Here is a 26,467-nt window from a genome sequence, read left to right as displayed (position 1 = left end):
TGTAGACTTGTGGGCAGTGGGTTTTGAGGGGGATTTGGGGGGCTCAACACACAAGGGAAGGGTGCTATGCACCTGGGAGCTCTTTTACCTTTTTTTTTGTTGGTGTCCTGGCATGTGAGGGGGACCAGTGCACTACGAATCCTGGCCCCTTCCACGAACAAATGCCTTGGATTTATTCGTTTTTGAGCTGGGCGCTTTCATTTTCCTTTATCACTGAAAAACAAAAACGCCCAGCTCACAAATTGTCGAATAAAACATGGACGTCTATTTTTTTCGAAAATACGGTTCGGGCCGCCCCTTCACGGACCCGTTCTCGGAGATAAACGCCCATGGAGATAGACGTTTTCGTTCAATTATGCCCCTCCACGTCTCAGCAGGTTCCAATAAATACATAACCTAATACTGTGCATACGTAATACAATTGCATAAAATCAAACGACATACACAAGAGGAACAAATCCAAAACACCAAAACATTCCTAAAACAACATCATCGTTAAATTCAAGCATCTTACCAGTACTATTTAAAAGCTTCCTCAAAGAAAACAAATTAAGATTTAACTTCCTTCTGAAAGTTCAGGAGCTCCATCAGCCTCCGAAGGTCAATGGGCAATGAGGTCTCTACACTGTGGGACCTGCACAAAGACCTACCGTGTGTTGACATATTTCAAGCCCATGTTAATGGAGGAGTGATCAAAAGTTGTTCATCTTGCAACCTTAACCTGAATTCCAGACAACACAGGACAAGTACAGATCTCTAAGGGACAGAAAGGGACTGAAGAGCTTGGTGTGGATGGGCAGAGTTGTCATTTTCTACATTTCTCTGTTTCTTGGTTTATTTTATCAACCGTTCCTCATTGTTGTTGGCAACATCCATTTTTGTGCTACTAAAGAGCAGTAATGTTAACGGATCCGTTCTCTCTGGTAGGAAGTACATTTTGACCTCATGGACTGCCCTGTAGGCCCAACACAAAATGTGAGCTTCCACCAAAAGCCAGGAGCTCTTATCAAGCTAAGCTATCTCATTAGCCACTCATCAAGTTGGACACGTCTAGGTACCTCCACAACTCACCATCCTGGTCTCTGGAGAGTTCTCCCTCAATTTGCAATCTCTCTGGTACCATGAACAGCTTTCAGAATCGCTTTCAGAATCCCCAAAAACCTAGTGTTTGCTCTTAAAACAGACCATATTGTAAAAATTCAGGATTCACAAGTTTGCTTAAAGCTGATCATGTAATCCATCTACATGCCATGATTTTCACTGCAGAAGTATTAAATAAAAATCTTAAGACTATCAAAATACAATCAAATGCCAAAAATCAGTATCATAGATGGTGAAATTCATAAGACCTTTATGACCAATTATTAATGTCTCTTTTCTGCATGGTACCTCTTACTGTATGTCGGAGTTGTGGGCTTGCAAGAACATTTTGTATCTCCTCCCACCCTAGAAGAGATGGCAGGAGAGAAAGGAACGAGAGCCTAGAAGCAGCGAAAATGCTTAGGAAATGTTAAATCAAAAGTTAGCAGGAAAAGAAGAGGGAAGGGAAAGTCCTTGCAATGCCACTGTCCTTAAGACACACCCAAATGACATCGAAACAAGAGATACCAGAGCACATATGGGGAAGAGCATAGTCATACAAAACCCTACTACAACTCCTTAATGTCAAACCACACACAGCAAATGTTAATGAAGAATGAGAGCGATCAATGCTATAGACTAGTTGATGCCACATGTATGTCCTGGGAGAGGTATCCTTTCCATGTCAATCAACCGGTGAATGAGGATATCCCCCTTGGATTTGCGTATGCATCAACTTGGTTAATCTAATACAAATATTTTCCATAAACAAATACAGTCAAAAGAGAGCATAATGGCAAGCAAGCACCATATGGATGACGTGAAGACAAACCCTGCCCTTCACTGAAGACTCAAGTGGCGGAGTGGCCTAGTGGTTAGAGCATCGGTCTTGCAATCCAGAGGTGGCTGGTTCAAATCCTGCTGCTGCTCCTTGAGATCTTGGGCAAGTCACTTAACCCTCCATTGCCTCAGGTGCAAACTTAGATTGTGAGCCCTCCTGGGACAGAGAAATATCCAGTGTACCTGCATGTAACTCACCTTGAGCTACTACTGAAAAAGGTGTGAGCAAAATCTAAATAAATAAGTTGTCTTAGGGTCTGTATCTCCAAAATATGTAAATGTGCAAAGATTCAGTTTCCCAAAGGTACACTGCAGAGTGTTGCTGCATAAAGAAAACCTTTAGAGGTGTTCTTATACAACAGTTGAACAGAAAATCTTGGTGGGTCAATAGAAGGTGTTGTCCCACGCCACATCTGCCTGGCTCTCGTTTTCAGACCCAAACATCTGCATAGATCAGTAATGGATTAACATATTTCATGAACAGAGCATATACGATTGCAGATAAAAGTGGGATTCAAGAAAGAGAAAGCTCACCTGGTAACTCCTTTCCCAGCCATCCATCCCGGCAGCGATGGGCCCCTGTCCCCATCTCCTGGCGCTCCGCTGGGCTTCAATCTAGAGAGAGTGAGAATGTGATCTGATCAGAGATTCAGCCTATTCCTCTCACAACACCACATTCGAGACTGGTCTCCCATCTGTTTCTAGGACTATGGCGGAACGGACAGTGCAATTCCTACGGAGAACTGCTACAACTATTTCTAGTCAGAGTGGCTTCCCTGAAACTTTCTTTTAATCGGTGAAAGAGTGTCAGTGGAGAGTAGAAATGTCAACTCTCGTTCCAAGGGTTCTCCAGACCCATATGCCAACACTCCTCAGAGCTAGACCAAACCTAGGGACAATTCTAGGTGGCTTCTCTGAAACTTTCTTTTAATCGGTGAAAGAGTGTCAGTGGAGAGTAGAAATGTCAACTCTCGTTCCAAGGGTTCTCCAGACCCATATGCCAACACTCCTCAGAGCTAAACCAAACCTAGGGACAATTCTAGGTGGCTTCCCTGAAACTTTCTTTTAATCGGTGAAAGAGTGTCAGTGGAGAGTAGAAATGTCAACTCTCGTTCCAAGGTTTCTCCAGACTCATATGCCAACACTCCTCAGAGCTAGACCAAACCTAGGGACAATTCTAGGTGGCTTCCCTGAAACTTTCTTTTAATCGGTGAAAGAGTGTCAGTGGAGAGTAGAAATGTCAACTCTCGTTCCAAGGGTTCTCCAGACCCATATGCCAACACTCCTCAGAGCTAGACCAAACCTAGGGACAATTCTAGGTGCTAACATTTACATACATGTTACTTCATCATCATAAATATGACTTTTATAAACCATTTTAACGACAAAACTCAAAACAGTTTACATTTAAAAGTGGGGGTGGGGGACCAGAATGGCATACTGAATCCAGCAATTACAATAATCATTTTTAAAAAAAACAGCATTAAATCTAATGTAAATGTTTCCCAAATAGGCGAGTTTTCAAACCCTTTCTAAATCTTAGATCATCATAAAGGTTTAGTTAAAACAATACTAGCATATATGCATAAATGTTTACAATACAGTACAGTCTCGATTATCTGACCTTTAGTAATCCAACCATCAGGCATATCCAGCAGCCCCCCCCCCCCGGTGATGTCATAGCTATATTTGTGCTTGAATTGCTTGCCGCCAGGGGAGCCTTAGGGGCCTGGTCCCCCTAACTTTGAAGCTACAAAGTAGTAAATTTAAAACGAATCAGATAAAATATATCGTCATTCAATGTGTAATTAAACTCTGGAATTCGTTGCCAAGAGAATGCAGTAAAACAGTTAGCTTAGCGGGGTTTAAAAAAAGATTTGGATGGCTTCCTAAAAGAAATGTCCATAAACCATTATTAAAATGGATTTGGGGAAAATCCACTGCTTATTTCTAGCACAAGCAGAATAATATATATTATACTGTTTTGAGATCTTAGTGTTACCATTGATCGAAATCTCACACTTGAAACGCACGTGAAGAACACAACTAAGAAAATGTTCCACTCCATGTGGAAACTCAAAAGAGTAAAACCCTTCTTCCCGAGATCCATCTTTCGTATCCTGGTACAGTCAATGGTGCTAAGTCACTTGGACTATTGCAACGCACACTACACTGGCTGCAAAGAACAGACTATTAAGAAACTTCAAACAGCCCAGAATACCGCAGCCAGACTCATATTTGGTAAAACAAAATATGAAAGTGCAAAACCCCTAAGAAAGAAACTTCACTGGCTCCCACTTAAAGAACGCATTACGTTCAAGATCTGCACGACTGTTCATAAAATCATTCACGGAGATGCCCCGACCTACATGCTAAATCTCATGGACTTACCTCCCAGAAATGCTAAAAGATCAGCCCGCACATTTCTTAATCTACACTTCCCCAGCTGTAAAGGATTAAAATACAAACTAACACACGCAACCAGCTTTTCCTACATTAGCACGCAACTGTGGAATGCACTACCAGCTAACGTGAAAACAATCAAAGAAATAACCAACTTCCGCAAATCTCTGAAAACCTCTCTTCAACAAAGCCTACCACGAGAACACATTGGCTCCCTGTCACACAGCGTATCACCTTCAAACTTTGCTCTCTAGTACACCAAATACTTTACGGCGAGGTACCTGGCTACATGATAGATCTCATCTTCTTACCACTCCGGAATGCATCCCGCTTGCCCGCTCGTATCTTACCCTCCACTATTCGAACTGCACTGGAGTCAAGTACACAACTGCGTACGCTACCTCCTTCTCTTTCCTTGGGACTCAGTTTTGGAACTCTTTACCAAGGTCCATCAGAACCATTGCAGATCATCCAACGTTCCGGAAATCACTGAAGACCATGTTATTCAGAAACGCCTACCCTGCTGGCTCTCCCAGTGACTCCACTGCTGGACGCACGCCAACCTAAGAAATTTGGACATATTCCCTTCCCTACCAGCTTGCCCTCTATCCCCATTCATTCCTATCCTTCCCCATTATCACTTGTAGATTTGCTGTATTAGTTTCATTTTACTACATTGGCATTTGCCTCTGTGGTGCATTGTAAGCCACATTGAGCCTGACATTGTTGGGAAACTGTGGGGTACAAATGAGATAATAAATAAATAAATTATAACACTTCACCACTCCACCCTTACTCTGATAGTCATACTTCTGTAACAGTTTGCGTAGATCTTTCCTGTCATCCTTAATCTTATTGGTACACCAATTGTACCTTTTACCCTGGTATGGCGATGCCATAACAGGACTTTGTAAGCCACATTGAGCCTGCAAATAGGTGGGAAAATGTGGAATACAAGTGCAATAAATAATAATAATAATAGAAGCAGCAGCAGGCAGAAAACAGTTGGATTCTTTCCTGCCCCGCAGAGGCCACTAGACCACCAGGCCCTTCAAGGTAGGTCCGGGGAGGGCTGCAATGTGCTGTGGCGGCAGCAGGCAACTATGCAGAGCCTCTGGGCCCTTGGGCACTGCCTGGTTGCCCGAAAGATCAGTCCATCCCTGATGGTTATACAGTGATACCTCGGTTTTCGTGGATAATCCGTCTGAAAACAATCGGCGAAATCCAAAACCGACGAAAACCGAGGCAATTATTTCCATATGAATCAACACTGGAAAGCAATGGAAATGTTTGGGTACACGCGCGGTGTGGAGGAGTGGCCTAGTGGTTAGGGTGGGGAACTGAGGAACTGAGTTCGATTCCCACTTCAGGCACAGGCAGCTCCTTGTGACTCTGGCCAAGTCACTTAACCCTCCATTGCCCCATGTAAGCCGCATTGAGCCTGCCATGAGTGGGAAAGCGCAGGGTACAAATGTAACAAAATAAAATAGATACTATTGGAGATTCTACATGGAATGTTGCTACTATTGGAGATTCTACATGGAATGTTGCTATTCCACTAGCAACATTCCATGTAGAAGGCTGCACAAGCTTCTGTTTCTGTTTCTCACAGAAACAGAAGCCTGCGCGGCCACATTGGTGATCGGCAAGGGCCAACTTCTACATGGAATGTTGCTAGTGGAATAGCAACATTCCATGTAGAATCTCAAACAGTAGCAACAGTGGAGGAGTGGCCTAGTGGTTAGGGTGGTGGACTTTGGTCCTGAGAAACTGAGCTTGATTCCCACTTCAGGCACAGGCAGCTCCTTGTGACTCTGGGCAAGTCACTTAACCCTCCATTGCCCCATGTAAGCCGCATTGAGCCTGCCATGAGTGGGAAAGCGCGGGGTACAAATGTAACAAACAAACGAGAAACAACGCCACACTGAGCAGGAGAACGCCTGGGTCGCCCTTTGTTTTGGCAAAATTAGCAGAGAGGTCACGTGGGCACGCCGACGAAATCCGAGGCAACCGACAAAATCTGAGACAAACGTTTCACGGAAAAAAAGCGACGTAAACCAAAACAGACGATAACCGAAGTCAACGAAAACCGAGGTATTACTGTATTTTACTATTGTTATGCTGTTAACAAATTGAGGGTCCTGTTTATTAAGGTATGCTAGTGTTTTTAGCACGTGCTAACCGTGTCGATGCACATAGGAATATTATGGGCGTCTACATGGTTAGCATGCGCTAAGAACGCCAGCGCACCTCTAGGACAGCTTAATTTCACCTTGTACCTGCTGTACACCACCTTGGATGAATCTCTTCATAAAGACAGCTATTAAATCACAATAAATAAATAAATACACCCTCATTCCTTCCTTCCCACCACTTCAACTGCAGCAAAGAGAAAATTTCTCATCAGAACGGAAAACAGGTAGCATTATTAACGTGCACTAATGCTAGAGACACCCATATATTACTATGGGTGTCTCTAGCATTAGCGTGCGCTAAAATCGATGGTGGGGAGGGGTGAGAGCGTTGGGCCTGAGCATGCAGGAAGCATGGCCTAGCTCACTACCGCGTGTATCTTGCATGTTCCAGATTCCGAACTTGGCAAGGACTACATCGTTAATGCAGCATTACTACAGAAGTAAGGGAAGCTAGGTCCAGCCTTCTTATGTATAGAGTGGCCTAATACCTTTTGATTCTTCCCTGTGGACATCTATTATTCATGACTACAAGTTAACTTCTGCAGCTCAGAGACTGCCTTGACTCTGCCTTAAGGTAGTGACCAGATTTATAAGTCAAGCTCTTGAATATGGATGCATCCATATTCATGTGCTACTGCCTTGCTTCAAATTTCCCATGGGTGCTATTCTCTCATCCACCCCCTTCCTCCACCCATCAGCCAGGGCAAGCTTCAAATTATGCACCCCCCTCCCTCCCCTATCCCAGTCTTTGGCCTCCATCAAGCTTCAAGCCAGAAATAAAATTTAAAAACCCTGTATCCCACTCAGTGCTGCCACCACAGTGAACCCAACCCCTCCACCATAACTCTTGTCCATCACCATCTCATTTTAACAAGACCGGTAACTGTACTGGATAGGGATCCAGTACTCTTTCCACCCCTTTCTTACATGTATACGCAGAAGATTTTCCTGCCAAGTTTTCAGAACGCCACAACACGCCCATGGCTAGACCCCCTTTTGAGTTATGTGCAAATCTGGGCACCATATATAGAATCCAGGGGCTTGTGGATAAGTTAAGGAGGACTTGAATACAAATGATTAGGTTCATGTCCTCAAAGAGATAGAACATATTCTACGTTCAACACATGTAATCTCTTATACCAGCCACTTAGAAGGAAATGCCTGCACTTCGGTCTATGCTAGAACCCACGACGATTAGACTATTCTATAATTTACACACGTACTTGTATGCCCCCCTCCCCCCCACTCTGCCTAAATTCCACCCACTAGCAAAGAATGTGCCATCAGATCATGGTGCGTACCTTTCCGCTAGTCGGTATTCCATAAGAGCTCATTTACATGTGTAAATGACTGGAATACCATTTAGAAGTACTTTCTAACCCCGGATTCTATAAAGGATGCCCAAATATCCGTGCCTAGATTTTGGCATGCTCCAGAGATGCGCACACAACCAAATCGACAAGCCAATTAACAACCCCCTAATATTCAGTGCTACTGAATATTAGGGAGTGAAGGAGTGGCCTAGTGGCCTAGTGGTTAGAGCACCAGTCTTGCAATCCAGAGGAGGCCGGTTTAAATCCCGCTGCTGCTCCTTGTGACCTTGGGCAAGTCACTTAACCCTCCATTGCCTCAGGTACAAACTTAGATTGTGAGCCCTCCTGGGACAGAGAAATATCCAGAGTACCTGAATGTAACTCACCTTGAGCTACTACTGAAAAAGGTGTGAGCAAAATCAAAATAAATAAAAATATTTAACTGGCCAGGAACGGCTCCTGGCCAGTGAAATAGCGCTTAACCGACTATCCACGAATACACAGCACATTGCCAACTTAAGTTTAGCAGCCAAATAGGGCCACAGAAATAGCAGGCCTGTCTTTGGTCAGTATAAACTTAATTAGCCCAAAATAAACTACATACTCAATGTCTGTTACTAGAAATGGCCCGGCATTGAATATCCAGGCTCACCACCGAGTTAGCTGGCTGCCTCCCACGGTCTGAGTATCAGTCCCATCAATAATTGGCTCAATTACTGATGTTAATTGGCACCAACCAGTGGTTGCGCGCACACCTGGCCACGCACTATTGTACAATCCTGGGCGCCCAAATTCCATAGCATGCAATCCAAAAGGGAATGTGACCATGGGAGCAGCAAGAGTGGGTCGTGGGTTTTCTCGAACAATGTACGCTGTGTTACAGAATTTTGGGGATCCATGCCCACCTTGCATATCAGGACTTACATCAGGTGGCGTAAGTCCTTGCGCCCAAAGTTGAACATGGAAATCCCCATAGGCACTATTCTATAAAGGGCGCTCATCCCCCAGCGTCCTTTACAGAATAAGCGCTGCGCATTGATTTTTCCCAGTGTATTTTTCAGCACCATTTACTGAATTCAGCCCTATGTGCATTCGCTAGTATGACTTGTATCTCTTGCAAAAATAGTGCCGAATTTTTACTCCTGGATGACTCTCCTATTAATGACAAAAGGCCCTGTCAGTCCACACAAATTCTTTCTTACCCCCTTTTAAGCCCTACAAAAAACTCTTCTAAGTCTATAATCAAGGTGAGGTGCGTAAATTATAGTACTAGCATTACACATTCATTCATTATCTGCCTACATCACCCAGCATGAAATCCGATTAAAATCCATTGGACACATCCACTTTGTAACTGAACAGTAAAAAAAAATCAGCAGCCAATCAGATGTCTCCACTTTCCAGATTCTGAGACCCTCAGGTACTGCACGCAGTACCTGAGGGCCTCAGAATCTGGAGCCAGTTGAGAAGTAGCAAATCCACTTTCACCTTCCTCTTTGGGGGGGGGGGGGGGGGGGGGGGGAGGGTGGAGGGTGGGAAAGGTCAACAAGCCTAGTGGTTAGTGCAGCGGACTTTGATTCTGGGGAACTGGGTTCAATTCCCACTGCAGCTCCTTGTGACTCTGGGCAAGTCACTTAACCCTCCATTGCCCCTGGTACAAAATAAGTACCTGAATATATGTAAACCACTTTGAATGTAATTGCAAAAACCTCAGAAAGGCAGTATATCAAGTCCCATTTCCCTTTCCCCCTGTCCCTTATGACATCACAATATCAGAAGTGAGCCAAGTATCAGGCAATCAAGCCATTGTGACATCACTGATGAGGTTGGCTCTTATTGGTGGAAGGAGTGGAGGAGCTTGGTGGAAGGAGTGGAGGAGCAGCCTAGTGGTTAGTGCAGTGGGTTTTGATCCTTCAGGCAATCAAGCCATTGTGACATCAATGATGAGGTTGGCTCTTATTGGTGGAATGAGTGGAGGAGTAGCCTAGTGGTTAGTGCAGTGGACTTTGATCCTGGGGAGCTGAGTTCAGATTCCCACTGCAGCTCCTTGTGACTCTGGGCAAGTCACTTAACCCTCCATTGCCCCTGGTACAAAATAAGTACCTGAATGTATGTAAACCGCTTTGAATGTAGTTGCAAAAACCTCAGAAAGGTGGTATATCAAGTCCCATTTCCCTTTCCCCATTCCGCTGCCTATGCCCTGGACACACTGAAAAATCTGTCTGGGATGGTCCAATCTCAGCTTCTCTGAGGAAATGCACTAGCGATAAAAAAAAACCTCACGAGGCAGGCCTACAACTGGTCAAAGGGCAAATTTAATTGTTGACCTTCCCCACACTCCACACTCCCCCTCCCCCCCCCCCCCCCCCCCCCCCCCCAAAGAGGAAGGTGAAAGTGGATTTGCCACTTCTCAACTGGCTCCATTTTGTTTTCAGGACAAGCTGATCCAGGTCTGATATTACAGCTCACCAATTGAATGCATGAACCTGTAGAGTTGAATTCTTCAAAAAAAAAAAAAGCCCATGGGGGTGAAACCTGGGATGCACCAGCTTCTTCTCATAAAAAGCAGAGCCAGTTAATAGCTGTAGACTAGGATGTTGGGAAAAGGGGTGTAACAAACCTTCAGACGGAAAATTTCTAAATTAATAAACAGAAAAACCAAACTCCCTCCCCCATTAGTAAAGTCAAAAAAATCTTCAAAACTTTGGTAATTTATGTGCCCAACCTAGAACACCTCGGCTCCTAGATGCCCCCAATTGAATTGGCAATCATTTTGCAGTAATTTAAAGTCCTTAATATTCCCCTTTACAAGATGAGATTGCTTTGAAATTACTTCAATTAAACTCAATCACCAAGAACGGAACAGAGGAAGAAATGCACACGTACAAAATCTGATATTGCTGCAATTAGGTTGCAGCTTTCTTTAATGGGTTTCTTTTCCAGACCCAGCACAACAAGCTGGCACACTCGACTCGGAGCAGGCTGCTGCTAGACAGAGGGGCCAACGCAGAAGGCTTGCGTAGACAGACGCCCGAGATTAGCGAGACAGCTGCGAACACGATGCAGAAAAGGGTTTTGTGAAGAAGCTAACCCTGCTCAAAATCTTGCATTAGGCGCCAGGCCCACATCATATATGAAGCTATTAGCTATTCTGTACCAATGCGGAGCAGTGCGCAGAAGATTTAGGCAGGGCCGTGCCGATGCGGTAAGCGGGGTAAGCACCGCAGGAGGGCACCCACCTCTGGAGGGCGCCGCCGCAGTGCTTACCCTCGCCCCGCGACGCCGAGGCCTTTAAATCTTTTACTTGCAGTCACAGCAGCGTCTGTGAAAACGGAGCGCTGCCGACGTCTCCCTTCCCTTGCACTCGTTGGTTCCCTCAGTGTCCCGCCTTCTTCTGACGTCAGAAGAAGGCGGACACTGAGGGAACCAAGAGCGCGAAGGGAAGGGAGACGTCGGCAGCGCTCCGTTTTCACAGACTCTGCTGCAACTGCAAGTAAAAGATTTAAAGGCCCCCAGGGCGCGCAGCGATCATCTTCATGGGGGGGGAGAGGGGCACGCGCGCGCCAACTGTTCTTCTGCGGGGGGGCGCCAACAGTTCGTCTGCGGGGGGGGGGGGCATAGACCCTTGGCACGGGCCTGGATTTAGGGATAAATTCAAGAAAGGCACATTGAGCCTGCAAATAGGTTGGAAAATGTGGGGTACAAATGCAGCAAATAAATAAATAAAGGTCGCCTAAGTTAGGGGGTCAAACATCTGGGGCGCAATTCTATATATGGTGCCTAAAATTAATGCGCGGTAGGCAATCACGCCTAAGCGTATTCTAAATACCGCCCATAAATCTACGTGCAGTATTTAGAATATGTTTAGGCGTAGTTAATGCGAGTAAATCTACGTGCGTCGATTTACGCCAACAAAAATCTGGCATAAATCCCTGTGCGTAGATTTTTGTGCACTGGCCTATATTTTATATCAGCACACAGAGATTTTGGAATGCCCATGAAACGCCCATTTCCACGCCCCCTAACCATGCCCCTTTTTGCCTGCGTGCATTAGAATTTAGGCGCAGTACATTACAGAACATGCTTAGCAATATACATGCATAAATTCTAATTATTGCCAATTAGTGCTCATTATTGCTTGTTAAGAGCTATTAACAGCTTATTAAAATAACTAATCTACACCCGTTGTTATAGAATACGCCTAGATTTATGCACATAACCCTGCGTAACTCTAGGCGTGCTACATAGAATCCAGGGGTTGGGGGCTAATAATCAATTCCATAACGGCAATTTGTCAGAGAAATGCACTTATACTACAATGTAGTAAATTTAAAACGAATCGGAGAAAATGTTTCCTCACTCAACGTGTAATTAAACTCTGGAATTCGTTGCCAGAGAAAGTGGTAAAGGCGGTTAGCTTAGCGGAGTTTAAAAAAGGTTTGGACGGCTTCCTAAAGGAAAAGTCCATAGACCATTATTAAATGGACTTGGGGAAAATCCACTATTTCTGGGGTAAGCAATATAAAATGTTTTGTACTTTTGGGGGATCTTGCCAGGTATTTGTGGCCTGGATTGGCCACTGTTGGAAACAGGATACTGGGCTTGATGGACCTTTGGTCTTTCCCAGTATGGCAATATTTATGTACTAAATCCCATGCTAACTGCTTAGCTTTACTAAATAGTCTCCCATGAGAAAAAGCTGGACTTAAAGTACATACTTGTGTTCATTCACTGTAGCAAACAATTGCCAAATATTCCTACATCCTCATTTCTGTTAAAAGCAGGGGGCAGGGATTATTTTTATATCAAAAACAACTTGCAGTGCATGAAGTCCAAGCATTGAGCAACAGAGGATCTGGCTTTAAGGTTAGAACGGACAGAGGAACAATGTCGATCACATTCTCTCCCCACATCCACCTTTTGTCATTAGTCTGCTCCAAGTCTTCCTAGGAACACTTTCTATAAATCCTAATTTTCCAAAAACAAAGGCCCACATATCTGCATTTTTCAAAATTAAATATTTGGAAAAACATACAGAACTGTTTTAACAAGTGTTAAATCTCTCAAAACCCAAATCCTCTGCAAATTGCACATTCCTAATGTACATATGTTTAACGAAAGAGAATGAGACGTGATTAATTGCTTGCAACAGCACTGCAGATTACCGTTAAGGAGCGAGCTGCCAGAAAGGAGCATTTGGTAAGAAGGACATGTTCAGACTGCCGTGACACCTCCTTTCAAGTCACAACACTTTAAAATCACCTTTTTGCACGCATCAAACTAGGTGATGTCTGTATGTTACTCACCTTGAGATCTGCCAGCATTTTAGGAGATGTGGGTCACTAGCCCTACCACAAGACAAATTAAAAATGCACAATTTCTTAAACCCCAAGGGGCCGATATTCAGATCATGGGAGTTAACCCGGCTAACTCCCGTGGTCCACGGTGATGCTGGATAGTCAATGCCAGGCAATGAAAAGGCAATTTAAAATGGACACACTTAAAGATCCATCTCATTTTAAAAGACGGGGGCAGATATATGTCCAAGAATCAAAACAATTGACCCAGCATCTTATAATTTGTAACAAATTCTTTCTTTTCCACAATTGCTTGAAAAATTGTGTATATATAAAACGATTTTTTTTCATGGCTTAACTAGCTTTGTGACGTCAACTTAATTTCTCTATATTTCTCTCTATAAGGACCGTTGGCTGACATGTGGCGTGTTTCGTTAGTGCTGCGTCAGGGTACGGTTCAGGCATTGAACGCCATGATCCGAATGCTGCTTAAACATGGGGCCATGTTTAAGGAAAATAAAGCGTTTATTCCAAATTATAAGACACTGGGCCAATTGTTTTGATTGTGGGCCATGAAAAGGGGAATAGGCATGGGCGGGGCATGGGCATTCCTAGAATTTACGTGGTGTTATAGAATATGCCCGTTCCACATGTAACTTTGGCATTGGTATTTATACCAGGTTTTCGCTAGCGTAAATGGCCTCGACTAAATCTAGTCGCAGAAAACGGGTGTTGGGGGCGTATTCCAGGGGTTCCCAAACCTGGTCCTAGAGGCACCCCCAGCCAGTCGGGTTTTCAGTATAACCACAATGCATATTCGTGCAAATCTCTCTCATGAATATTCATTGTGGATATCCTGAAAACCTGACTGGCTGGGGGTGCCTCCGGGACCACGTTTGGGAACCACTGGCGTAGTCTATAAACCATGTCTAAATTTAGGTGTAATTTATAGAATACGCCTAGGAGTATTTTTTTCAGTGCTGATTTTTTAGGCGTGATATCTACCGCCCAATATTCAAAGGTATTGAATTTCCAGGTTCGCTAACTCCCGTTGTCTCAATATCGGAGCCACAGAATCTGGCCCTATAAGGATAATTTTAAAACAAGCTGCCTAGATTTTGAGGCGATGGCATCTATTTGCGGCCCATTTTATAAATGTCTCTATCTTTGTAAAATACTAGCAGAAATCCTGCAGTAATCGCGACTAGACTGAAGGTACAAACAGAAGCAGGCATGAATGTCAACACATAAAGAACATGAATATTTAAACATGCAAATCACAACTCCGCCTGTGTTCTACACAGACTCCTCTCCCCTGAACACGCCTACTCTAGAGGCCTAAGCGCACTCAACACGCACAAATTCCGAGTTACCGCCCGGCTACCGCATGGCCCTTGCGGCAACTTTATTTTCTGGTGCACGTCAGCTACATTTTGCCGCACGTCCATTTTCGGCAACACATTTTAAAAAGGCCTTTTTTTTACAAGTGCGTTGAAAAAGGATTCTGCGCGCGACCTAAACTCTCGCCTTTACTAGCACAGGCCATTAGTCAAGATCGGGAGGCGGGGCTGGTGGTTGGGAGGCGGGGATAGTGCTGGGCAGACTTATACGGCCTGTGCCAGAGCCGGTGGTGGGCAGCGGGACTGGTGGTTGGGAGGCGGGGATAGTGCTGGACAGACTTGTACGGTCTGTGCCAGAGCCGGTGGTTGGGAGGCAGGGCTGGTGGTTGGGAGGTGAGGATAGTGCTGGCAAACTTATGCGTTCTGTGCCCTGAAGAGCACAGGTACAAATCAAAGTAGGGTATACACAAAAAGCAGCAAATATGAGTTATCTTGTTGGGCAGACTGGATGGACCGTGCAGGTCTTTTTCTGCCGTCATCTACTATGTTACTATGTCAATGCACCTTAGTAAAAGAACCCTTTAATGTTGCACGCAAGTGTTCGCCTGATTGTATGCATGAGGTAATTTTATGAGGTCTTTTACACCTGTAAATCATATGAAACAAGTTTATAAAATTATCTCCCATAAGTCCCGGATACAGCTGCTCTGTTCTCTATGTGAAAACCCTTTTATTTTTAAAACACTCTCCGTTATTATGGACTGGGAAGGTCAGAAACAGAAGCCTGGTGCCTGCCCAACGAGAACACACTCATTCGGCAAGCAATCCATTTTCAATATGCAGTAAAATGCCTATGCTAGGGACATGTCAACTTCACTGGCTTAAGCTAGAAAGATTGAAGTGTGTCTTAATTAAAGCTTTCCCTGCAGGGCACAGTCTGACCCACTCTGAGATCTGTGAAAAGTGCAGCATGTTTGCCAACCGCTAATGGCCATCGCAGGTAAAGTAAACCTCCTTTATGAACAGGGTAAGCTCCAGTCAAGGGTGCAGAGGAAGAGCCTGTCCTGGATTAACCCCACCCCACTGCATGCATAGAATTCTTTTCGGGGGTTCTTTATATGGAGAATTGGAACTACATCTCCCTGTATGCACTAGAGGAGGCTAAAATGAGAAACGGCTCAATTTGCCCTTCCCCCCACTTTCACATACAGCTACACAAGCATCCTATTTCTTTTTAACGTTTTATTTATTTATTTAAACCTACAAGTCAGGGGCGTAGCTACATGGGGCCAGGGGGCATGGGCCCCCGTAGATTTGGCCCTGCCCCCCCCCCGCCGCCAACCCTCCCCAACCCCGCCAGCCGGTCCTCTTCTCCGGCGCGGCTGCATTGCTGATCTGCAAGGGCAGGCTTCTGTTTCTGTGAGTCTGACGTCCTGCACGTACAAACGGCTGGGCTGGGGGGGTTGGGGACCCCCACCAGCAAAGGTACCCGACGGCGGGGAAGGGTTGGCAGCGGCGGGAAGAGGGGGTCGAAAGGGTTGCCACGGGGGGGGGGTCAAAGGTGGTGGTGGCGGGGGGGGGATCAAAAATGGCGCCGGGGGGAGGCTAAAATGTGCCCCCTCGCCTCGGGCTCTGGACCCCCCTCCTGCTGAAGTCTGGCTACGCCCCTGCTACAAGTAAAGACATGAAAGGGGAAAAAAAGAGCTGGATATATACAGCTCTTCTAATTTATCAAGAAATAAAAGGAAAAGAAAGCTCTAAACTAGGTCAAATGTCGTCCACAAATATAAGGGATGGAATCTATAAACTAAAGAGAGACAGACATAAACCCCCTGATTCCATAAAGGTCGCCAAAATTGTGCATGCAAATGTAGGTGCATTCCAGATTTTTTGTGCATAATTTAACAGAATGAGATAATTAGTGTCAATAATTGGCTTTTTAACAAGCAATTATTGATTGGCTCTAATTAGATTTCATTGGAACTTAAATAAAGTTAGGCAAAGGATCCATGCCTAAAAATTACACGCAGTCCAAAAAAGGGGGGGGGGGGCGGAAATAGGAGGGTCATGGGCGTTTCAGGGCGGATCGGGGGCATGGCTTTGAGTTACGCACATATTTGCAGAATAATGGTGCCCTGCGCGTACATTTAGGCATTTTCATTGGTGCTCAAATTTTTAGGACCTGCAGAAGGACTTCACATTCAGGCGTTATGAAAGGATTTATTTATTTATTTACTTACTTACTTATTAGGCTGTATTTACTGCCTTTTTAAGGAATTCACTCAAGACGTTGTACAGTAAGAATAAATCAAACATAAGCAATAGACAATTACAGCAGTAAAAATATTCAGATAACAATATAAAGTATGACAGTTTACTACTTACAAAGTCAACACAATATGTAATAGAACATTTTAATTGATAGTGTAGGGTATACGCTGCTGGAAAAGGGGGCCGGCGCTGGCGTTGGCGTGTGTTTTAGGCGTGCGCCAAGGCTCCCTTTTACTGCAGCTGGTAAAGGGAAGGTCTCACTTTCCTGCAGGAAATGGCTGGGTGGCAAGTAAAGCACTTGCTGAGCGGCCATTTCAGGGGGGAGCCCTTACCGCCACCCATTCAGGTGGGAGTAAGGGTTCCCGCGTTAACCTGGTGGTAACTGGGTAGCGCACGGCAATGCCAAATTACCGCTGGGTAGAGTCCGGCGCTACACAAAGAAATTAATTTTTGTAGCGCCAGAAATGACGGTGCAGTAGAGGTGGGAAGTACCAGCGGGCTGCTGTGGTAGCCTGGCAGTACTTCCGTTTTAGCGAGCGGTAAACCTGTTACTTCTGCTTAGTAAAAGAAGCCCATAGGTAAGGAAGTAAGAGGAGTTAGAAAATAAGGTGACTAATTTAAAGAAAGTTGCACATGACATTAGAGAGATGATAAAATGTTATCTCAGCTATGGCAAAAGTGAATAAACATGTCCTGCTGCGTTATGTGCAGTACATGTCATAATATTTTAGATGGATTGTGACAAGGGAAGATAAGATAAAAGGGTATTTTCTGTATGCTTAAGATGTATTGGGTGAAAATGTGCTTCAGATTTAGTCAACAGGACACATGTTAAGTTTCCAAGCACAAAAAAGAATTTCTTTCCTGCAGCGGCAGTTGCTCTACACCATTTCACATGGTCCAGATTTAGAGACTGGGGACACCAATGGCACCGCAGAACCAGGGCTGCACAATGGGCAACAGAGGGAGCATTGTCTAATGAAGTGGCTTCCTAACCTGCCCTGGGGGAACCACAGCCTCTACTGCATGCAAATCTAACTCATGAATATTCATTGTGGATATCCTGAAAACCTGACTGGCTTTGGTTCCCCCAGGACAGGTTTGGGAACCACTGTAATATATCTGAGCAGAATGTTTACCAGTGGGTGATCTTTTCCTCACACTGGTAACTTTTGTCTGCTTAGGGTTCTATCCACACCGAGGGGACAATTCTATAGAGGACACTGAATTTTATGAGTCCGAAATCTAGGCACTAGATTAGTAGTCCAGAACAGCACATTTGTGTGCCTGATGTGTTCCAGAACACCTGCAGAAGTCATCAATTAGTCCCGGATATTCAAAGCTACTTAACCAGCCAGACACGGCCGCTGAGCGGTTAAATAGCATATCGGCGCTTCACCGCTAATATTCTGAGGTAAATAACTGAATATTGCTAGTTAGTGCTATATTGTGTGACTTATCCGGTTAGTGCCGATATTCAGCACCTAACTGGATAAATTTAGCGGTCAAATAGACCACATAAATAGCTTAAACGCAGGCAACAACATGCAGGTCATATCGAAAATGCTCCTCTTTGTGTCATCAGCAAATTTAATAACCTCAATAGTTATTCCCATCTCTAGATCATTAATAAATATGTTAAAAAGCGGCAGTCCCAACACTGACCCCTGTGGAACCCCACTATCTACCCTTCTCCACTGAGTGGAGGAGTGGCGGTTAGTGCAGTGGACTTTGATCCTGGGGAGCCGAGTTCAATTCCCACTGCAGCTCCTTGTGACTCTGGGCAAGTCACTTAACCCTCCATTGCCCCTGGTACAAAATAAGTACCTGAATATATGTAAACCACTTTGAATGTAGTTGCAAAAACCTCAGAAAGGTGGTATATCAAGTCCCATTTCCCTTCCCCCCTTTCCCTTATGACATCACAATATCAGAAGTGAGCCAAGTATTGGGCAATCAAGCCATTGTGACATCACTGGTGAGGTTGGCTCTTATTTGTGGAATGAGTGGAGGAGTAGCCTAGTGGTTAGTGCAGTGGACTTTGATCCTGGGGAACTGAGTTCGATTTCCACTGCAGCTCCTTGTGACTCTGGGCAAGTCACTTAACCCTCCATTGCCCCTGGTACAAAATAAGTACCTGAATATATGTAAACCGCTTTGAATGTAGTTGCAGAAACCTCAGAAAGGCGGTATATCAAGTCCCATTTCCCTTTCCCTATTTGAGATTCTACATGGAATGTTGAAACTATTTGTAGATTCTAGATGGAATGTTGCTATTCCACTAGCAACATTCCAAGTAGAAGCCTGCCCTTGCACATCAGCAATGCAGCCGTGCAGGCTTCTGTTTCTGTGAGTCTGACGTCCTGCAGGACGTCATATTCACAGAAACCTGAGCGGCCACGTTCCTGATCTGCAAGGGCAGGCTTCTACATGGAATGTTGCTAGTGGAGGAGTAGCCTAGTGGTTAGTGCAGCGGACTCTGATTCTGGGGAACTGAGTTTGATTCCCACTGCAGCTCCTTGTGACTCTGGGCAAGTCACTTAACCCTCCGTTGCCCCTGGTACAAAATAAGTACCTGAATATATGTAAACCGCTTTGAATGCAGTTGCAAAAACCTCAGAAAGGCGGTATATCAAGACCCATTTCCCTTCCCTACTCTCTGTTTTCTGTCTTTTAATCAGTTTTTACTCCGCAATAGGACATTACCTGAGCACTTTCCAGTAGAATATCATTAGCTACAAGGTAGGTGTGCATCAAAGTACCCACTGACTAGCTATTCAAAATTTCACCCAAAATGTGCAGATTTGTACTGGTAGAATAACCCACTATGTCCAGTTTCCCTAAGGTCCCAAGGCTCAAAACTCCAGTGCTATAGCGACCACCACCTGCCCCATACCACAGGAACAGCGCAGTAAAATAGCCTTCCAATGCACAAAGCTAATTGCATTCAGATTATATGCGCACTGTGAGACTGCAAGTAAGGGGGAGGAATATGCCCGGCACATGCGCACAAGATTTTCGCAGTAAGGGCAGCTCTTGTGCGCATGCGCCAGACAAACCCTGAAGTGAAGCACACATTGGTGCCATTCTTCTGCGCCTTTAAATATAAGCTTTTCAAATTTTGTTGCACCTGAAAGACTTATATTTAAGTGTAGAAAGCAAGTGCCAGTGCACGCTTTCGCCTTCAGGTCTGCTCGGACACACATACATTTCTTTCTCAGTACCGGCGCTTATAGGCTTGCACCAGCTTCTGCTTACGAAAGAAATCAAAACTGTTAAGATTTTAAACTGAAAAATCTAAAGAAATCCTCTTTTCAAACACTGCAATGCCACATCCGAGCTGGCGGTAGGTTTCCAGCGGTAAGAGCAGGGTTTGTTTGGACGCTGTTCTCCGAGCATTGGGAGGGAATAGTAAATGACTCATTGACACCCTTTTGACTACATTTTAATATAATTTGCGGCCTTCTCTGGCGTACACTTTATTACCTGCGCTAAAGCCCTCTGAGCATACCGCGCAGATTAACGCTGTTACTAATTCAGTGCTAATTAGCTCTAATGCCGGTGTTAGGTTTTGAGCATTGGCCCCTAGGAAAGGCAGGAAAAACAAGCCCTCAGTGCAATGAGGAATAAGCAGGACGGTACCTCAGAGCTCGGGGCTATCTGGTTTCATTAAGTTACGTTTACAACCTGCTCAGAGTACACCTAGGGGAATTTTAACCAGGAATCTAAGCAGATCCGAGCTCGTACGGCTGAGCGTTGCCTACAAACAGACCCAGAGGTCTAATTTTGGATGATGTGCAGATGGGAACATATGACCTCGGAGAGCATTAAATCATCTAGGGAATTCCACACATGATCTTAAACATAACGGCCTGGGATGTATTTTGTTGTGGTTGTTGCTTTATCACTTGCATAATACAGGCAGCGATTTTGTTTGCAATAGGAAAAAGCATTACAGCTGTTCAAATTTTTATGTTTTACCTTGTCCTGAAGCTATATGAAAACCCAGCGGAAAGTATAGAAATGGCAGGTTACATACGACTCGGAAACAGTGCCTGGGAGTGAAGAGGTTTCGGCATCCCTGAACAGCAGCACAGGCAGAAAAAGACCTGCACGGTCCATCCAGTCTGCCCAACAAGGGAGAGGGTAGCGAGGGAGGAAGCAAACAGCCTCACAGCCAAGGAAGCTGGGCGTCTAAATGGCAGATGACGTTTAATGTGAGCAAGTGCAAAGTGATGCATGTGGGAAAGAGGAAACCGAATTATAGCTACGTCATGCAAGGTTCCACGTTAGGAGTCACCGACCAAGAAAGGAATCCAGGTGTCGTCGTTGATGATACATTGAAACCTTCTGCTGAGTGTGCTGCTGCGGCTAAGAAAGCAAATAGAATGTTAAGTATTTTTAGGAAAGGAATGGAAAACAAAAATGAGGATGTTATAATGCCTTTGTATCGCTCCATGGTGCGACCGCACCTCAAATTCTGGTCGCCGCATCTCAAAAAAGATATAGTGGAATTAGAAAAGGTGCAGAGAAGAGCGACGAAAATGATAAAGGGGATGGGACGACTTCCCTATGAGGAAAGGCTAAAGCGGTTAGGGCTCTTCAGCTTGGAGAAAAGGCGGCTGAGGGGAGATATGATAGAGGTCTATAAAATTATGAGTGGAGTTGAACGGGTAGATGTGAAGCGTCTGTTCACGCTTTCCAAAAATACTAGGACTAGGGGGCATGCGATGAAGCTACAATGTAGTAAATTTAAAACGAATCCAAGAAACGTTTTCTTCACTCAACGTGTAATTACACTCTGGAATTCGTTGCCAGAGAATGTGGTAAAGGCAGTTAGCTTAGCGGAGTTTAAAAAAGGTTTGGACGGCTTCCTAAAGGAAAAGTCCATAGACCGTTATTAAATGGACTTGGGGGAAATCCACTATTTCTGGGATAAGCAGTATAAAATGTTTTGTACATTTTTGGGATCTTACCGGGTATTTGTGACCTAGATTGGCCACTGTTGGAAACAAGCTGCTGGGCTCGATGGACCTTTGGTCTTTCCCAGTATGGCAATACTTATGTACTTATGTAACCTCACCCACCCACCATCACCACCACCACAGGTGCATCACCATTCTCAGAGTATCTAATGGCACTACATTCATAGATCTGAAAGTTACTTTATTTTCAAAGCTAGAGCCTTACATTTTCAGAGAACAGATTTAGGGGTCCTTTCACTAAGGTGCGCTGAAAAATAGCCTGCGGTAGTGTAGACGTGTGTTTTGGGCGCAATCAGAATCATTTTCAGCGCATCTGCAAAAAATGCCTTTTTTAAAAATTTTTGCTGAAAATTGCAGTGCGTCCATTTTGGGTCTGAGACCTTACCACCAGCCACTGAATTAGTGGAAAAGTCTCACGCGGTAACCGAGCGGTAATGACCTACGTATGCCAAATGCCACTTAGCGCACATAGCTGACACGCACCAGGAAATAAACATAGTTTTCGGGCGTGCGTAGTGGACGTGCGCCAAACACGAAATTACCGCAAGGGCCACATGGTAGCCGTGCGGTAACCCTCCATTTTGGCAAGCGATGGGCGCGCGTAGACGCTACACGGCTTAGTAAAAGGGCCCCTTACAGTGATAATTTAGATACGTCATAGAAGTAGGAATTGAGACATACAGGTCAGAACATCTCAATTTTCACCTGTACTTTAGAACAGAATCCGCCGACATAGAGCCTAAAATACAGGGAAATGGGTGTTTTTGTGCCGGCTGCATTCAGCATAAACAACTATTTTTTTAAAAATGTATAGAGTATAGATTTGCAGAAAGCCGGCACATAACTGGTTATGTTTCTAAAACCGGGAAGATAACTGGTTATGTTCTAGCACATAACAGGTTATCTTTGTGATCACAGAAACATTTTTCATTATTACATTCAATGTTTGGTTTGAATGACAATTACTTACGTTTATTATTTTTGTATGGTTTTATGTTAGACCCCTGCGGCAGGCGTTTGTACGCCGAAGCACGGCCCGTGCCGGGTCATTTCCAGAATTAAAAGGACGACATTTATCTCCATCCCGAAGGCCCAGTGTTGCTTTTTTTCTGTTTCTGTGTATGCTCGCATGCTATTTTACCCTCTCTTCTGTGACTTCGGACAAAAAGTAAAAAGCCTTTTTTCCAGGTGCACTGAAAAAAATGACCCGCGTGCGTCCAAAACACGCACCTACACCAGTGCAGGCCACTTTTGGGCGTACCTTACTAAAAGGACCCCGCGTCAGAGCCAGTGGTGGGAGGCGGGGCTGGTGGTCGGGAGGCGGGGATACTGCTGGGCAGACTTATACGGTCTGTGCCCTGAAGAGGACAGGTACAAATCAAAGTAGGGTATACACAAAAAGTAGCACATATGAGTTTGTCTTGTTGGGCAGACTGGATGGACCGTGCAGGTCTTTTTCTGCCGTCATTTACTATGTTACTATGTTAGCCTGCCTGGTAACAAAGAACCAAGGTCAATAAAGAAGGTGCAGTAGTGACCTTTTTAATGAACCAACTTCATCCCTTTGTGAGCAGCTTTCAAGAGCTCTAACCCTTTCATCAGCTCCGTGCAGCAGGAATGAAGGATGATGTTACCTGAATGCACAATTTATTTCCTATGTTTCATTTACCAGCGTTTTGAAGAAATTCACCCAGGGTGATGTACAGCAAAAACAAGCCACTCATAAGCAATAGACAATTACAACAGCAATATTCAAACAACACTACACATAATGGCATGGTATGTTGGTTAGGATGTCAACACAATACTCATTGAAATGTCTTTTAAATGACAGCATAGGGTGTAAGCGGAGGTGGATAAAGTAACAGGAGTTAGACAGAAATAAGAGAACTAACATAAGGAGAAATGACACATGAAGCCAGAAAAAGTAGGGGGCTCGGAGTTATTTTAAGCTAGGCGTTCCAGTCTACAGGATGCTTCAGGGAAAGGAACCTTTTTATTTTTTTAAAGTGATGTCTGTATTATTGGGGGGGGGGGGGGAGTTAAACCGTTTAAGGGCCCAATGTTTGTTATCTTTTCCATCCATCAGGAATGTTAGGTATAAAAGAATTTTATCATCTTCTCTTCCTTACGAAGCTCCAGTTTTTTGTGTTTTTTTTTTTTTTACAAATGTGTTGCTTTTGGAGCTGAGGCAAAGTCCTGACTTGCTTAAGTTCTGAAGGATGCTTTAGACCTTTTTGTTCAAGGAATTTGTAGTGGGATCCTTTAAGGGCCCTGTTTACTAAGGCGCGTTAGCGTTTTTAACGAGCCTACAATTAGCGCACCTGCTAACCGTGTAGGTGCTTATAGGGATATTGTAGGCGCGTACATGTTTAACGAGCATACATGGTTAACATGCGTTAAAGTTGTTAACATTAATGTGAGTGGAGGAGTGGCCTAGTGGTTAGTGCAGTGGAACATGGAATGTTGCTACTATCTGAGATTCTACACAGAATGTTGCTAGTGGAGGAGTGGCCTAGTGGTTAGAGCACCGGTCTTGCAATCCAGAGGTGGCCGGTTCAAATCCCACTGCTGCTCCTTGTGATCTTGGGCAAGTCACTTAACCCTTCATTGCCTCAGGTGCAAACTTAGATTGTGAGCCCTCATGGGACAGAGAATTATCCACCTTGAGCTACTACTGAAAAAGGTGTGAGCAAAATCTAAATAAATAAATGCACCTATAACACAACTTAGTAAACAGTCTTTTTATTTTATGTTTATTATGGTATATTGCATTGTAGTTTGAACACTGTATTTCTTATTTTGTAACCCGCAGTGAACTGTACTGGAGTTCTGTATAAAATAAAAATAAATAAAATGATTTGGCTAGAGTAGGAGCAAATCATTATACAATATGTGCAGCTGGTGTTAGTCCTTCCTCCAGATATGCAGCCAGTGAGAGGCAGTACAGTTCGCTGCCACCGCTGGCACTAACCTTGGATACTCAATGCCAGGCCACATCTGGCAACCAGCATTGAATATCCGGTTTCAGTTTTGTCCGTGGCAACTTAACTGATTATCAGTGCTAACCAGCTAAGGGGGTCTTTTACTAAAGCTTAGTTCAAGTGATCTGCAGCAAGGTCCATTTTATTTCTATGGGCCCTCCTGCAGATAACTCACACTAAGCTTTAGTAAAAGATCCCCTAAGTGCTTAGAACATAAGAGTAGCCACAATGGGTCAGACCAATGGTCCATTTAGCCCAGTATCCTGTTTTCCAAACAGTGGCCAAGCCAGGTCACAAGTACCTGGCAGAAACCCAAAAAGTAGCAACCTTCCATGTAGAACCCCAAAGAGTAGCAGCATTCCATTCAAAATCTCAAATAGTAGCAACATTCCATGTAGAACCCCAAAGAGTAGCAGCATTCCATTCAAAATCTCAAATAGTAGCAACATTCCATGTAGAACCCCAAAGAGTAGCAGCATTCCATTCAGAATCTCAAATAGTAGCAACATTCCATGTAGCACCCCAAAGAGTAGCAACATTCCATTCAGAATCTCAAATTGAAGCAACATTCCAGGTAGAACCCCAGATCATGGCAACACTCCATACTACAAACCCCAGGACAAGCAGTTGGTTCCCATGTCTGTATCAATAGCAGACTATGGACTTTTCCTCCAGGAATTTGTCCAAACCTTTTTTAAACCCAGATACACTAAGCGCTGTTACCACATCCTCCAGCAAAGAATTCCAGAGCCCAACTATTCGTTGAGTGAAAAAATATTTCCTCCTATTTGTTTTAAAAGTATTTCCATGTAACTTCCTTGAGTGTCCCCTAGTCTCTGTACTTTTGGAACGAGTAAATATCGGTTATTCTACTCGTTCTACACCACTCAGGATTTTGTAGACCTCAATCATATCTCCCCTCAAATCCAACTCTTTTCCAAGTTGAAGAGCCCTCACCTCTTTAGCCTCTCCTCATATGAGAGGAATTCCATCCCCTTTTTGTAATTTTGGCCGCTCTTCTTCGAACCTTTTCTAATTCTGCTTAGGAGGAGATTCTCTATATGGTGCCTAAAAGTCGGCAATGAAATCAGTTCTGACTAAGCGTATTCTATAAGCGGTGCCTAGATTTAGGTGCCGATTATAGAATACAGTTAGTTCATATTTCAGCGCCTAAATCTACGCACATCCATATACACCAACGAAAATATGGTGTAAATCCCTGCGTGCAGATTTAGGCACACTAGGCCATAATCTATAACTAGGCGCATAAATTTTGGAATGCCCATGAAACACCCAATTCCCTGCCCATAACCAGGCCCATATTTACCTGCGTACGTTAGAAGTTAGGTGCACTGCATTACAGAATACGCTCAGTGAGTTGTGAGCCTAAATTCTAATCAGTGCCTAGTGCTCATTACTGCTTGTTAAGTGCTGTTATCAGCGTTCATGAGCATTGTTATAGAATCTGCGCCAATCTAGGCACACTATAGAGAACCCAGGGGTTAGCGGTTAAAGATAGGCTGCATAAATAGCAGGCCTATCTTAACTGCTAAACTTAGGGGGCCCTTTTACTAAGACGCGGTAGGCTATGCACGCATGCAGCGCTCGCCAACATGAGACTACAGCCAGGCCAGCGCGCCCTCCTGGCGTTCATTTCAGATTTGGCGCATGCCCATAACACCTGGATAATTTCCTCCTATGCGCGCCAGTTCCGGCGGTAATCGGCACCTGGCATGTGCCAACTGGTCACCATGCACGT

General features: G+C 44.5%; 1 protein-coding gene across 1 annotated transcript in view; it reads right to left on the bottom strand.

The window, feature by feature from the left end:
- SDC3 (syndecan 3) overlaps window positions 1-26,467 on the bottom strand; it is a 311,472-nt gene that overhangs the window by 192,401 nt on the left and 92,604 nt on the right. Inside the window, exon 2 of the mRNA XM_030218519.1 lies at window positions 2,455-2,535. Within this exon, the coding sequence (XP_030074379.1) occupies window positions 2,455-2,535 (81 nt within the window). The remainder of the gene's footprint in view (window positions 1-2,454; window positions 2,536-26,467) is intronic.

The sequence above is a fragment of the Microcaecilia unicolor genome, chromosome 11 (assembly GCF_901765095.1).
Source record: "Microcaecilia unicolor chromosome 11, aMicUni1.1, whole genome shotgun sequence".
Classification (NCBI taxonomy): domain Eukaryota; kingdom Metazoa; phylum Chordata; class Amphibia; order Gymnophiona; family Siphonopidae; genus Microcaecilia; species Microcaecilia unicolor.
Note: the sequence above shows the minus strand (reverse complement) of the source record. Positions and strands in the feature narration are given on the sequence as shown.